The 16,252-nt window shown below is 38.9% G+C and overlaps 1 protein-coding gene across 1 annotated transcript; it reads left to right on the top strand.

The window, feature by feature from the left end:
- Positions 1-224: 224 nt before the first annotated feature.
- Positions 225-15,893, top strand: TMEM207 (transmembrane protein 207; the record flags this gene model as incomplete). Its single annotated transcript, XM_080816612.1, has 5 exons — positions 225-299; positions 2,159-2,196; positions 7,835-7,879; positions 8,712-8,854; positions 15,757-15,893. The coding sequence occupies 5 exons, from the start codon at positions 225-227 to the stop codon at positions 15,891-15,893; spliced, it is 438 nt and encodes a 145-aa protein (XP_080672738.1).
- Positions 15,894-16,252: the final 359 nt, after the last annotated feature.

The following is a 16,252-nucleotide window of genomic DNA, read 5'->3' as shown; positions in this document are numbered from 1 at the left end:
GGCTTGACAAACAGTACCAGGGTTCTGACCTTACACTGAAATTCCTTGAACTCTGAGTACCTGTGAGCACGCACCCAACATGCCTGCCCCCCAGTGTGCACATTAAAAGTCACAAGGAGCATCGTTAATGAGCGCTCCGGTGGGAAGCATAACTTAGAGGCTAACAAGTTCTAGGGAAAGAGGGAGATCAACACAGAAGCCCAACTGCTGCTCATTCCTTAAGTATGTTGGGATCCAGACCTTTTAGTTTTACTTCAGTGATCGCAAAAGCAGGAACCTCGTGTTTGCCACTATTCCAGGTAACCATTTCTCTTTCTGGGAAAAGATTTTCAGGGGTACTCTAAGAACCTGATTTGTTCTAGATTTGTTTTTTGGGTAACTTAACTACTCTCACATTTAAAAGATTTACTCTAAGACGGTGTTACCACCAGCTTATGACTTACATATTTATTGGTCAGAAATACAGAAGACGAAAGGGTCCATGTCATTAGTCTTATTTCTTCTTTATTAGTTCTACTGCCATTGAAGTAATATGACGCAATGTAATCTTTGCTTAACTTTGCTAGGCTGTGCATTTTTTTTTTAAATAAAAATTGCTGCTGATATATCCAAATGCTGTGGCAGGATTAATTTAAGACATGTTTACTGTTGCCTACAACCGTCCTTGAGGCTTCCCCATTTTTCAGTGCTGACAGACCCATCTTAGAGTTTATTTTGGTTCCTCTGCTTTTTTAGCATCTCATCCAGACTAATACCTGCATCTCTGTATCTGTGTTACTTGAATGCAATGTATCTGAAAGATTTCAGTCCTGCCCGTCATTTCATGATACCCACGCAGTCCGTCAGCTAATGCATCAGCAGTGAGGTAGGAATAATGGATGACTGTGGACTCCTCGCTAGGTAGGGTGCCGCACAGGAGACTAGGGAGTGACTTGAAAGTGAAATGCGGGCTTTATTTATCTGTTAAGCTGGATCCCTAATGATTTCATCTACTCATAAATAAACTTTCTTTATGGACAAAATTTGAATGTTCATTTTCCTCTCTGTTAGTATGCAAATCTATTTGCAGCATTCGAGCGAAAGAGAGTGCGACTCATTTTCTGGGCTTATAAATTGTTCATTACCATGCTCTCTGATGGCCAATTCATGGCTCCATCTGCAACTCGGCAAATCTCTTTGCCTAGATAAACTTGGTGGAGTAAAATATAAGGTACCGAAGAAGATGCATTCGGGATTAAAGGGGGAAAAAAGACATATTTCACAAAAATCCCTGAGCTCATCATTTTAAATCTTGTAACTTCTTACTTGTATTCATATTTGCATGGTATACTCTAGGATCATAAATACTTCACTGATCTCATTAACCCAAGTTTAAGAGCCACATATGAATGACATGTAAAGATTTTCTCATTGTCCCTGGAAAGTGTCTCAGTTTAAGGGAAAAACAAACCTGCAAACAAAACCTCTAGAACAGAGTACTTTCTTTCCTCTGTGATGTGTTATTTTAACCGGTAAGGCTCAACACAAAGAACTAGGATAATTACGTTAAAATGCTGATGGTTTGGGTCATTTAAAACAAAGCAATCAAGTTTACTACTTTTTCTCCCTTCTTTGGTGAAGGCACAAATGTAAATCTCAACAGGACTGTCATGTAATTTTAAACTGACCTTCCCCCTTCGAGCTAGTTAAAGTCACTCCTTCATGCATGTATTTAACACCCATTAATGCTAATGGGATGGATTTCGTTTTCACGTAGGGAACTTGATTTCTTTGTGTGAAAATAATACTCTGCAAATAATGAACTTTCTTCCTCTAGCTAAAATGTGAAAACAAAAAATGCAAGGTGCAAGAAAGGTCTTTAGAGCAAACAGTATCTGCCTATAGAAAGAACAAAAGGCATTTTCACATCCATCTACTGTCGGATAGGAATCTGACTCACAATATGTATTTCCTGTCACCGCTGAGCTAGAGAATCTACCGGGAGATTTTTTTTTTTTCAATTAAAATTCTGTGCACCAATAATGGACTGCGCTACGGAGCTTTTAATTAAAAAAACAAACGGAATGATATAAACCCACATTGTCTCTAAGTGCTGTTTGTATTAAAGGATTAGACTGATGAGATGTTTGGATTTTATTGTTCTAAACATGTGTTTCAGTCGGTGCTCTCGGACCCACCATGTGAAGAAAATGAAATGTAAGTAAATAGCAAGAGGCTTCATGTTTTTATTTAGCATTTTCAAAATTCAAAGAATAAAAAAAGGCTCAAGTCATTTGAGAAGCCCCAAATGAGTCTCAAATGATGATTATAATCATGCAAGAAAAGTAAGAGCAAATTGTTTTTAAATGCAAATGGCTCAATTTTTCTAAAAGCAGGAAAAGAGGCACTTTCATTATGATTAGCTTTGGCAAATATAAGGAGCCTCATTGATTTCTAGGTATTTTTGCTTTCTGCATTCTCCACCAGAGTGGTAGCAAGGGTTCTTCAGGCTCACAAAGATGTCATCTTCGTCCGCATCTCCACTTGTGAGTCACAGTGTTGGTGGGCCACCATTTTCTGGGTATTCAGTTTCAAATATAAGCCAACTGACAAAGATTCTCACCTGTATCTTGTGTACATTTCAAAATGCATTTGATACACGTTATGTGAATAACCGACTCAATTTTCTCACTTTTGGGATCGTTGACTTAATGGTTCCCAGAATTCTATTCCAGACTTGGGGAGAAGGTGCCATTAATAATGCTGATGATGATTAATGAGAGCTGTAATGCACTGTGGCTTAGTGCAAGTGTCAGAAAAGCATGTCTGCCAAGCACGGCCTTCTCGGTGCAGCCCTGACGACCAGGTGGCTGTTTTCAATTATTATTACCTGTCACCCTCAAGGCCAAGGTCTCATGGCCTGGGTGCTGCCTCCAGATGAAGAGGCCGTGCTATGTGGAATGCCTTCCTTGGCCCTGGAACCATTCACCTGCTTTGGTGGATCATCTCATTATTGATCATCTGTGCTTTATGTCTGTGCTCTTCTTCCAGCTCTGGCATGGCTGGCTCTCCATTGCTCTTTCTTTGTGTTGATTTTAGACTCCCCTTTTTCTGTCTTCTGGTGTTTATGACATGATAGAATTTTTCATGCCTGATGTACTTACCTAACTCTGGACCTCCTAGCCACCTCATCTTGCCCAGTCATCTCCTATCTTTGACCCAGGATAATAGAATACAGAAATTTATAACTGGAAAAGATCATAAATGTTGAATCTAATTCTTCAATCAATATGATCATAAATATTGAATCTCATTCTTCAATCAATAGAACAGGAAAATATGCTACTGAGGACCTTGATAAGCAGACTTTCCAGTCACTGAGGCTACTGGTCTCCTTTTTAGGTGAAGAAACTGAGACTCAAAGACAGTAGCAAAGTAATGCAGGGCTTCAGCTAGTTCTGAAGTACAATTCTTTTTTTAGCTACCTCACTTTGCATACAAGTGTCTACTGTGTCTGTCATTAATACCATTGCTTTTGGATGAAAAGAAGAGACCACCTCAAATACAATGCCAACTAGCAGAAAATAAAAAGAGAGGGCAAGAAAGTAGCTGGTATTGCAGAGAGGTGATATTTGAGAGGTAAGTATTTGTACTGAAGATAGATGCCAAATCTTTTGCCACTACAAGGTATTTGAGAGATGATTAGTTTTCTTAACTTTTTTTTCAAACCTGAACTATTTTTTCTGATCTAAACTACTCAGTTTATCTTTATAATGGCTTTTCTTTAGTATGATAGGCTGTCTTTGTATAAAGTTTAAATATTATAAGTAATTTAGTATATGAAAAAAACAAGATAGAGCTTCCCCATTACACCCCAATCCTTTTCCCTCCCCAAAATAAGCAAGTACACTGATACACAGATATATATATATATATATATATATATATATTCATAAGTAGAGTAACTTACAAATAATAAATATGATCATACATCCACAGGATTTTGTCAATTAATTGCATTAATAGATTCTGGATATCTCACCAACTTACCTGACTCAAGGAAGTTAAGTGTTTTGCTCGAGAGTAAGCAAGTAAAAAGCAGAGCTTGGATTTGGATCCGAGACTGACTCCTGAACCAGAATTTTACACTACAAAGTATGTATATGTGCCATACATATATGCATACTATATGTACTACTATACCACTATATATATATATTACAAATTTGCACTATAAAGCCATATTGTATGTCCAATGTTAAGTGAAATTATACACTGGGTGAAATACCTGAGGATATATGGTTCATCTATTGTAGATACTATACAATTTACAGTCTCCAGGTGATATGATACAGCACCCATCTCTCTCCCAGATTGTTATAGCTGAATGCACTTTTGCCTATGTTAAGGGATGATTTAAAAAAGAAAAAGATCCATGAAATTTGTTATTCCATTTATTCTAAGAGCATATGAAAAATGTTGTCCCCATTGCCAACAGAATCCTCTTCATAAAGCCCAATAGTTTGAATTCTTCTCTAGTGTCTACTCCAGGAATAGTTGTGCATCTGGTGAGTAATGTTGCATGATTTTGTTAATTTTAGAGGATACTGTATAACCAAGTCTCTCTCTCATCCTATTAACCTCTAGAAAGCTTAAGCCAGATTCCGAGTTGGGTTAAATTCTTCATATGGGGTTTACTATATTCAGTTTAAAAACTGATCTCACTCTTGGCTTATTCTCTTCGTGTGATACCCTCCACGCTCTCGTTTCTATTACTTTTTGTATTTCTAATATTTTTAAAGCATTTTGGAACACAGAATACTGAATGCATTCAGGCAGTACCCCCCATAGTAATTCGAGGTCAGAGCTGGCTTTTACTCTCCCCAACGGTGGGGCTGCGCGGTAGTAAGACTCATTCTCCGCAGCCGGACCATTTGCGTGCGAACCCCAACTCGGCCACTTGCGGCTTTGTTATCTTGGGCAAGTTACTTTATGCCCGAATTTTCCCAATTGTACAATGAGGATTATAATACTGTGACCTTACCTCATAGCATCGCGAATCTGAAAGTGAGTTAATTCCCCCTGAAATTACGTAACTGGTTTAGAAGAATGCCTGGCACAGGATGTTCCGGGTAATTCTAGCAAAGGACCCACCGGAGCAATTCTGTAGTCTTCTTCTCAAATTTTTCAAATTGAGGAATTTGTAGTTAGACTTAGGTCCACAGACCTAAGAAGAATAATAAAGGTCAACTAGGCTAATCATCCCTGTAGAAGAAGAATCATCTCCATAACATTCGGGGTCAGTAGTTTTGCACTAAAGTCAGAAAAAAATCCTTCAGCAACCACTTCGAGAGAACACTGATGATCGGGAATGTCTTCCTTAAGCATCATAGCTGGTTCTCTTTGCTCCTGAATGTTTCTCATTTTTGGCATCACCCCAATTTGACCAATAATATATAAATCTCTGAGTAATTACTTCACTTTAAAAAATGTAATTTTCCCTACACTGAATATCTTCCATTTAAAATTTGAGCAATTAGAATATTGTTATTGTTCTGATACTTTTTTAAGAATTAAAAAAAAAAAAAATCTGTTTAAGGAGCACCTGGCTGGCTGGCTCAGTCGGGAGAGCATGCGTCTCCTGATCTCAGGACTCTGAGTTCCAGCCCCACATTGAATGTGGAGTCTACTTAAAAAAAAAAAAAAAAAAAAAAAAAAAAATCTTTAAAAATTGATCTTGCAAAAGACATGGAAATAATGGTGGGGAAAGGAGGGAAGTACACAGAGTCAGAAGACTTGTAATCTGGTTTGAGTTCTTTAACCAGCTAGTGATGTCTCCACAACTTCTCTACTCTGGGTTTCTGTTGTAAAGTATGTAAATCTCCGAGTGAACTAAATGCTCCCAAAGGTGCCTGCAGTTTGGAAATTCCACGATCACTTTGCATTTGACCAGCTAACTCCTTCTTGACCATTGTATTTATTGCATATCAGAAACTCCACCAGTGACTGCATAGGATCAGAAAGAGAAGTCAGTCAATTTGGATAATTGTTATCACTGGCAAAAAAAAAAAAAAAAAATACTAAGTGGCTTAAAAATTAAAGAACTGAGAAATAAATTGATGTAGTTAATCTTTAGAATTGACATTTTGATAAGAATGTAGTCTATTTTTAAATGTTGAGAGGGTAAGCAAAGATTTTTAATGGAGGGAGATGAAGCAATCCACACTCCTGATTATGTGCTTATATTTCAATTTCCCAAATGGGAAACTTCTCCTCTTTTGTTGGGCTAGAACACCTAGAGAATGCCCCTATGTCTACAGTGGGATACTATATGTTTAAGATTTATATTTTTTAATATAATACTTAAACTTTTTATGACTATAAAAGTGATGTATTGTACATTCAAAAAATATGGAAATGTGGGGAAGATAAAGTGTCTAATGACACCAACTGTAAGAGAAAAAAGCATTGTTAGTAACTGGGTGTATAGGAGTATACAACTACAAAATACCTAATTAGTGAAAACATCACATTTATGTAAAAGAATATACAAAGTAGAACTGAGCCCTCTTTGTTATTTTACTTCACAAGGCTTTTGATGATAAGTATGAATCTTCTTGATGACTGGATAACATTCCTTTATAAGGATGTCTCATTAATTATTTTTAAAATCCTTTATCGATGATTGCTTGTCTTAGGATGCTTTCTAAAATTATACTTCAACTGTCATTTTTTCCCCAGCCGTTTGCACCTGTGTCTTTACGTGACTACACACACACACACACACACACACACACACACACACAAAGCCTACAACACAAAAAACGAAAAGCATGTTCGCTGGGTGATTAAATTTCTCTTAAATGCTTGGGGTAAAATTTTTACGTTGACACTTCACATATGTTAAAAAGTCACTTCCTACTAGAACGATGATAAACATGGCACACTGCCTCCTTGGAGAGGCTGGGAGCAATAAATTAGCTGACAGTTATGAGTGCTTTCAAGCTGAAAAGTACTGAGTGTTATTTTAACAAAAACTGAAGTAGCCATGATTAAGTACAGCTCCAACTCACAGACTTACCGGGCTGTGATGAACAGGTTTCCACTGCTTAATCGCAGAATACTTCAGCAATGCCCATTTACCAAAGTATGGAAAAACCCCATCAGCACACCTACATTCCTAGTGCCTGGCATAGCGACGGACTCTGAGATGAATAGCACAGAAGTGATTTAGGTTAGTTAAGCCTCCCGAAAATCACACCGTGAACTTTGTTTTCATGTGAGGAAACTTTTTAAAACTTATCTCAGAAATGATTGCATTGTGCCTAGACACTCAATTGGTTTGACCATCCTGACTGAAAGAATCAACTTCACACTCTTTGGTAAATGGCACGTGTGGCCACTTTCAGTCATTTCCCCCTTTCCCCAACTTCTTCCTCTAACCAGGTCTGCAGTCTGGTTATTCTCTACCAAGATATTAAAGTTAACAGAAATTATAAACCTTCCCTGGTGAATCTGCATTTTAAAGAAATTTCATACCTAATATCTATGACATGTTACCCCTGAAAAGTTAGTCTCCATCTTCCCAATACGCAACTGTGGTCGTAACTCTAGAATCAAACCTATGACCGTGAAGTTGCCTATGTGTGACAGTTGCACATTCACCTGTATTCTCAGTGTCCCGGATGAACTGGGCATACTGCAACCATTTGGTTCATTGTTCTGGGAGCTGGTACACAGTGAGTACATGATTGTTCTGGGAAAATAGGTACAGTCAGAACAAACATCATGGTCCAAGAGAATAGGTTTTGGCCATCCAGAGGTCCGGCATTAACTCTTCTTCTTTTACCACCAGGTGCATAAACTATAAAGATCGATATACAAGTGACTGGTATATCTGGTAAGGATATCCCCAATTTGTTATAAAACCTTTGGTGATGTATATATACTCTGTTTCCTAAACAATAGAAATGGCACATAAAGTCATAGAGTTAAGGAAATTTTAAAGGTCGTGAAATATATGTGGAAACATCACGTTCTGATTTTTGGTTAGTGTTTACTAAAGTACTTCCTGTGACAGGGAATTTAAACTGTTTTGGGAATAGTTTATTCCCAAATTAGAGAAATTTAACAATGAAATAATTGTTTTTCCTTTTGAAATCTCCCTAAATGACTCCAGTACTGATTTCAAAGTTCTTAAAAACCTTCAAAATAAGACTTCTACCTTTTACAAGCTGTCGTTCAGAAACTGTTAGACCGTAGTTATACCCTTCTACATCATGACTTCTGTATTTTTTGAACCAAACATTATTAGTTCTCTCAATTAAGCGGTTAGATCCTGTCTCGTCTACTTTAAATCCCCAACCCCACCCAACATCTAAAATCGCCTTAATTGCTTAACTACTAGTTAAATGCATGGCTGGCTGGCTGAAAGATAGGAATAATGGATGAATGAATTAAGGGCCAAAGACACTGTTCCTTGAAACAACCTTCAATTTCCAGAGGAAATGATCATCATCCCCTGGCAAGATCGACCCACTCTGAGCACCACAAATGTTCCAAGTTTAGTGACAATGTATGAGTGTGGTGGGGGATTGCTTAAAGAGTTTGGCCTCACAGATTTCTTGCACCCTGTCTCCTGGAGCTCTTGCCCCCTTTCCAGGAAGCAGAAGGAGTTCTTAAGCTCCTTGCACACTCCACCTCACTCCTCCTCTGCTCCTTCTTGGCGTCAGGTTCTTGCTGCTGATTTTCCTGGCGACTCTTCTCTGTGGAGTCATGTTCTTCTGCCTCCAGTGCTGGCTGAGGAGACCCCGAATGGAATCCCCAAGTCGCACCATGGCTGTTTTTGCTGTTGGAGACTTGGACCCCGTTTATGGTGAGCTGTCTGCACCCTTCTAGACTTCCTGTTTGAAACCTAATGGTTTGTGGTGAATTGAAGAACCAACCTCTTGGAAAGCAAATTTGTGAACTGAGAACAAGACATGGTTTATTGGAGACCCAAAGGCATGCTGTGGGGAGAGAGTCTAAGTGAGAAAACTTCAGAAGAAAGGAGACCTCAATAGAAAAAAAAAATGTGAATTAGGGAAATGACCATAGTTGAGTATGGCAGTAGAACCTCAACCTTTTGCTCAGTCAACATGCAAAAGAGAAGAGATACACAGGGCTGGTCACTCCAAGTGAGGGGTAAGGTGTAAGGTACACAATAACCTCTTCGAGCCTTTGATATCAAACAGTCCAGCCCTGGTGTTCATATAGTGTCATTTACTAAGTTCTCTATGCCTCACTTATCTGCAGTAACATTGAATCACACTTTCCAGATTGTCTGCTACCAATGGATAGCCTGAAATACTTGGAATTGGGCAGGCAGGTGTCAATACTCATGTCCTTTCTCCCCAGACACAGGGGCAGCACCCTGGTCCTGCTGCTTCCAATTCCCACCCCCAAAATGATGCCCATCCTATTATTTTCCAGTCTGCATGAAAAAATAAGCAATGGAGGGAAGCTAGGCTTCAGAGTTATTTGTAACTGCCAGCCTTAGTTGTAGGTAATACAATTATCACTTACTGGTTTCCTGGAGATCATAGGTCATAGATTATTTATTTGTGTTAAGCATTGTTCTCAACCAAACTGTCTGTCATGAAACTCCCTCTAAGGTGCTGTCTTGTACACCATACATAGAGGCCTCAAGAGGGCTTCGTAGAGATTAACAGCTGCACTTCAGGAACTTGGGCCAGCATAAGATTTTCAAGGGATGGAACAGGGAATGCCCTGGGAAAACTAACAGTTAAATAAAAGGTGGAGTAAAAATAAATCTAAATGTTTTAATATCAAAACTTGGTACTCAAGATTTAGTGATTATATTAACTATTGGCTCTCTAAGAAGTCATTATTTAACAAAAGAAACACATGTCAATTTGAGAAATGGTTATTTGCAGAAAGATAGAGTCCCCAATGAAAAAATCATCTTTTGCCTAAAATCAAACACTTTCTATTGAGCATAGGAGGAAATAGGGCCACCGACATTCTAATAAATTGTATTAGTCAAAGGGGTCAACATGGTCACATTGGTCTATTTTTATTTATTTAACTTGAGGCATTTAACAAATAAATGTAATTATGATACCTCCAATTTGACTTGAGTTTTTAAGGAGGAAAATCCACTCTGGTCTTCTTAGCCCTTTATGTACTCTGAAGAAGACTCTTTTACTAGACTGTCTTGAATCATTAAAAACTTCTCTTCTTAATTATAAGCAAGCTACCTACTTGTAGTGTTATCATTTTAAGGCAGCGTATGTGCCACAGTTATATCCCCATTTTTCTGATGTTTTTATATTTCCTGCTTGGTGGTTTACACATATGCTTTTGATTTGCCTGAATGTACCTGAACAAGTATGATTGGGAGAGAAGGTGTCAAGCCTGATAGATTACGGTGATAATCTGCATGTAATCATACCAAATGCAGGGCATTAGAATCACATTCTCTATCTTACCCTGAAGTCATTGTGGACAGGAAAAGAATATACTTGGGAAGAAATTATTTAAAAATATATAGTCACAATTTATTTCACATCTACCAAGTATTAGGCACTAGATCAAGGGCTTCTCAGATATTATTTCTAATTGCTAAATACCAACCTGGGAAAGTGGCTATTATTCCTCTCAGAAGATGTTATATACTTTTCTCCCTATGCTGGATGAATATACCACATAGATCTTTACTGCAAGTCAACTAATACACTTCAAATTGTCCACTATTGAGGGTAGGGAGCCAGTGAAAATCGGGACAGGTCACTTCATTCTTTCCTCTAAGTGCTCCTGTATCTCAAACCTCCAGGCATTTCCACTGGGTGAGTCCTCAAAGGTAGGTTTTGTTCTCCAGAATCCCCAGTCCCTTTCTCCTTCCATCGGTTCCTTCCTGATGCCACTGGTATCTCTGAATCTTATGTTGCTCAAGAAACTTTAAAGCTCTCCTCCAGCTCAAGTTATATTACAAAACTCATTTTTGATGTTTGTTGCTTTCCATTCTAGGGCCAGAGGCTCAGTTGCCCCTTCCTATTTTTTTTTTCCTTGCCTAGTTGGGTGTTAGGTTATCCCACCCACTAACCATCTCCCACCCTTTCTCAGGGATGCTCAGAAGAGCATTACAGGTAGTGAAGAGCCATTTGCATCGTTTTTGATGTGCAGGTGTCTCCCAGAGTTGTGCTTCCTGGCATTCCTGTTTTCCCCCTCCCAAGCAAAATACAATGGAGTAATTGAGGAAGTGGTATTCTCTGTGATCTTTAGTGACATCTTCCTGACTAGCAATTTCTGAAAGTAAATTCCAGGGAGTCAATATTTTAAGGCAGTCTGAAACCCAGACCCTGACTGGATTTCTTTCCCCCACTGCATCCCCGTCATACTTCATTTCTCCTGACAAATGATTCTTCCTGCCTCATATTTCTGTAAAAGGAGTTTTTCTCCAAAAGGAAAATGAGGGAACCAGGAAAAATGAGGGAACCACCTTTTTATGGCTACAGAGGAGGTAAGAGCCAAACTCTCTTTAGAGTTTGGCTACTCTACTCTACTGAGCACAAAGTATGTGCTCATAGCTTTGAGTTGAGTCCAGTCTCCACCAGATTCACACATCCACACTGATGGTTGTGGGGTGGTACCTCAGGGTCTTCCTCATTGTCACAGTTCAGAAGGGAGAAAAAATGAGAACTCACTTGAAAGACACTGGTGGCATTAGAATATGAAATAAGGTTTCTGGACTCCCTGCCACCCTTTGAGCACAAGGGGAAGATAGGACACTCCCTCCTGAATACAGAATGTAGGAAATGGGTCATTTAAAGCATTTTAATGGCTAGACTAGATTTTCTTTATTAACCTTGGGGTTCTTCCTAGACCTTTACTTTATTTCTTCAAAAATTATCTCATGCTATTGCCACTATTTGCCGAATCTATTAGTTGAAATAGCTCTGCTCTTCTGACCGATGGGTCCAAGGTTTGACTCTCAGGATCCCATGGAAGCTGCCCTCACATGGCAAACCAAGAGGAGAATTTTGATGGAATATGGAAAGCTGGGATGGACTAAAATTTACTGCTGTTAAAATATATAAAATGGGAGATTTCTCCCACTAACAATACCAGACAGCAGTATTAGGGCTCAGGTTGTCAATTATCTTGATTAGAAATATTCAAGAGACAAAGGCAAACACTTGGCTTGGGATCCTCATCCTCTTAAACAGTGTGCCAGCCCAACGCACCCAATGCACGATGAGATTTCTGTCTGGGAAAGGTCGTTGAGGATCTCACACAAATACCCAGGCCCCTGTTGCATCTCGTGTGCCAGTAGGCAGGCCTTTTCACAGTTCTCTGCTGATCTAGTACTCAGATTCCTCAGTCTTTCCTCCTCTTTCATGGGATCTATGTTTCTATGTCCACAGCATGTCACAATGAAGTTCCTCCTGCACCAAAAAGGGGGAAAGAATCCTTCCAATATCCCCATGGAGGGTAAGGAGAACGAGGGAGAACTGCTAGAGGAAGAGGAAGGGAGGGAGACCAGAAGGAAGCCAGGAAGGTGGAGGGAAAGGGGAAGGATGAAGAGCAGAGGAGAAGGAATCTACAGTCGGAGGCTGGAGGTATTTTGAGGAAAGAAATGAATAATGATTTATTTTGTGCAAGCCCTAAGGTCATGTTACTTTTTTCTGCCTCAGTCCCACCTCCTCTTCCTGGACCCAGCCCCCAGATAGCTTCTCTTCTTCTGTTATCACCCACCACCCCTCTCCACTCCCAACTCCTCTCATGGATCCAGTTTTTCCTTAGCATCACTGCTGTACTCCCAGAAAGGACCTGTTCAGTGCCCTACACCTTCCTCTGTGGGGTTCTCTGTGAAGTGGTCTCTGGAACCTCTTGCCTTTTCTCTCAACCATCAGACCCTAACAGTTCTAGAATAACTCAGCACCTGTGTTAGGGGCAAGCATTTCTTGTTTTAATGTTTTCTTATGGCCTTACCTTACCTTACCTATTTCAATGATGCTTTTGGAATCCCTTTTATCTGAGAAGTCTACAGAAAATGGGAGATTTGAAGGGTATTTTCCCTCTCAAATATGTAAATGGAGAGAACACACACTGGTCCACAGAAAGTGATGTTTTAAAAGACTGTATGCAGATTTTTAGTAGAGGTGGGAATAGAAGAGAACATCATTAAAATTCTCCACACCCATCTGTACCCCAAATCAGAATCAATGCTCTCACTTTAAAGGATCTGGTTCTGTGAGACAGGGTGAATAGGTAAACAATATAGGTGACTTAAAACAAGTTTTGAGTTTTTTAGTTTCATAGTTTTGTTTATGTATTAAATCTGTATTTGAAAAAAATAAGTAATGGCAAAGGAGTTGTAAAGTTGACCATAAACAAAAGTTTCTTGGGTTTTTTTTTTTGTTAATTTACTGAAAATAGGTTTTCATTGAAAATAAGGTTGTGAAGCTGAGTAAAAGCCCTTATTTATGAGAAAATAAGACATTTAAGGATAACGAAAAGAAAAAAGTTTGGGGTCTGATAGGTGAGAGTAGGACAAAAGGCTTGAGGCAGAAAAAAACAATCTAGTGTTCATTAGGAAAGAGAGAATTTGAGAGCGTAAAGAAAAGATCCCCACCATTATCTGTCCATATTCCTTATTAAAAATAATAAATTACTGTAAAATCTACATTGACTCCTTTTCCATCCTATGTAGATCAGACTTGGGTCCTGTTAGCCCCAGCAAGGCAACAAACAGGTCCCATGCCATTCCTGAGAAGCCAGCGAGATGAGTGCCCACGGAGACACCCCTCCTGAGGCCACTCATCTTAGGGGCTGATCTCCTTGGTAATGCTGCCTTTCAGAGATCCAATCTTCCTGACCCCATTTCTTCCACAGTTTCAGAGATAATCTTCCCTTTTTCATACTTCTGGGGAAATAGAATACTAATGTTTCATCAATGATGAGATGTAAGGGCTCTGAATTGGGGAAGGGAAGGAGGAGTAGACAGGGACAGAGAAGAAGCAGGCTTCACATGCCAGATCCTTTCTCCCTTACCTCTCCCAGATCCTGTCTTATTTTAGGATTGTTTCTGAAGTGTTACCTCTCTGAACTTTATGTTCTTTAGGTAAATATTCTGTGACTCATTTTAGGTAAGGAAAGACGGAGCATTTCATTCACATACTTTCCTTTCAGAGCATAATAGTAGTAATAGTTCACATTTATTGAGCACTTATCATGTACCAAGCCCTGTGCTAACACCTGACATCTTTAGGCTCATTTACTCTTCCCTACAATGCTATGAGGGGTTCACTATCATTCTGAATACTCCAAAGATGAGGGAGCTCCTCCTCTCTGTCATTGTAGTGCAAAAAGGGACATTGTATAAATGAATGACATGGTTATGTTTCAATTACATTTAATATACAAAAGTAGTCACAGAACTAGATCTAGTTCAAGGGCCATTTTTTTTTCTTTAAAGGTGTATTTTTTTTTTAAAGATTGATTGCTTGATTGATTGATTGATTGATGAGAGAGACAGAGAGAGAGCATGTGAGCAGGGAGAAGGGCAAGAGGAAAGGAAGAGAATCTCAAGCAGACTCCGCACCAAGTGTGGAGCCTCTGAAGGGGCTCCATCCCAGGACCCTGAGATCATGACCTGAGTTGAAACCAAGAGTCAGAGGCTTAACCCACTGAGACACCAGGCACTCCTCTTTAAAGGTGAATTTAGAGTTGTTACTAGAATTTATAGTAGTCATTGTTTTGAAAAGAAGCAATCAGGGTCGCCTGGGTGGCTCAGTGGGTTAGGGCCTCTGCCTTCAGCTCAGGTCATGATCCCAGGGTCCTGGGATCGAGCCCCACGTTGGGCTCTCTGCTCAGCAGGGAACCTGCTTCCCCCTCTCTCTGCCTGCCTCTCTGCCTACTTGTGATCTCTGTCAAAGAAATAATAAAAAAATCATTAAAAGAAAAGAAAAGAAACAATCAAACCATTTCAAGACAAAGACCAAGGTAGGGGAAAAATATATGGATTGTGGTTATGAAATGTTACTGTTGGTTCTTGTAACTCGAAAGCAGTAGCAGTCTTTCAAGGAAATACTAACAGGAGATTTCCAAAAAAGCTATGGGAATAAGTACATCATTTCTCAAAGTGATCAGTTTGAGGAAGAAAATGCTTGTTTTTTTGTATTTAGTACCTTATAGTGTGCATGATCTAAAAGTCAAAATTTTTATTTTGAAGGATTTTTAAAAATTTGATCAGGTTTTTCCTTTATCGTGCGTGTGTACTTTAGATGCAAACTTTTCACAAGTTAACATTTTTACTATTTCTCATAGAGAAATGTTTAATTAATTATATTTGTTTAGTTTGCAGAGCATAAATATGAAATAATGAAGTTCAGACATTATGTTTAAATATTTCTATTGAAATTTGCATTTCCCATAATGGAAACATTAGCTAAAATACCGTTAGTATTTACAGGAATTTTATCTTCCAATCTACCAAAAAGGGCATTCTCCCTACTTTCAGCCTCTAAATTGTAAATGCTTCTTGATGGGTTAGTCAGTGATGATATCATCTGTTCATGAGAGCAAATTTCCTTGCTATAGTGACTAAACTATCACTTTAGAGAGAGCAGGATGGTTGTAAATTTTTTCTCAAGGGCACAAATAATTTTCTGTTGCTCCAGTGATCCAAGAAATGCCAGATTTTATTAGACAGTTCATGTACTTCTGTTTTATGCTGACTAGAAAGATTACAAGTCCCCATTTTTCTCTTTCCAGGGACAGAAGTGGCTGTGAATCCAACTGTTGGAATTCACCTTCAAACTCAAAACCCTGAAATGTGTCCTGCTCCACGTTTTGGCACTTTAGGCCCCCCACCTCCATATGAAGAAATTCTGAAATCAAGCCGATTTTAGCTCCGGATCATCAACTGACAACATTAGAAACATTTTTTTTTTAATTCTAAAACATCAAATGTAGGAACAATTGTTTTATTTAGTGTGAATTTCCAGAAATCAATTAATATAGCCTGGAAAAGGACAATTAATATAGTCTGCAAAAAGACAAGAGAATGAATGTAGAGAAAGAATTTCGGTCAGGGAGATGTTTCAGTAGTGAATTACTGGACTTTTAGTGTATCATTGCTGTATTCTGTTTCATGCTATACAACCAAGTGACTGTCTCTCTATCAATACTCTCATTAATGCATGGAGTAGTCTCCATTAAGTGCGATTCCACTCCAGGTACACATCGCAGCTTTCTCTGCCTTATTCTC

This window comes from Martes martes, assembly GCF_963455335.1.
Source record: "Martes martes genome assembly, chromosome: 1".
Taxonomy (NCBI): domain Eukaryota; kingdom Metazoa; phylum Chordata; class Mammalia; order Carnivora; family Mustelidae; genus Martes; species Martes martes.
The sequence above is the reverse complement of the archived record's forward strand: the minus strand, read 5'-3'. Positions and strand labels throughout refer to the sequence as shown.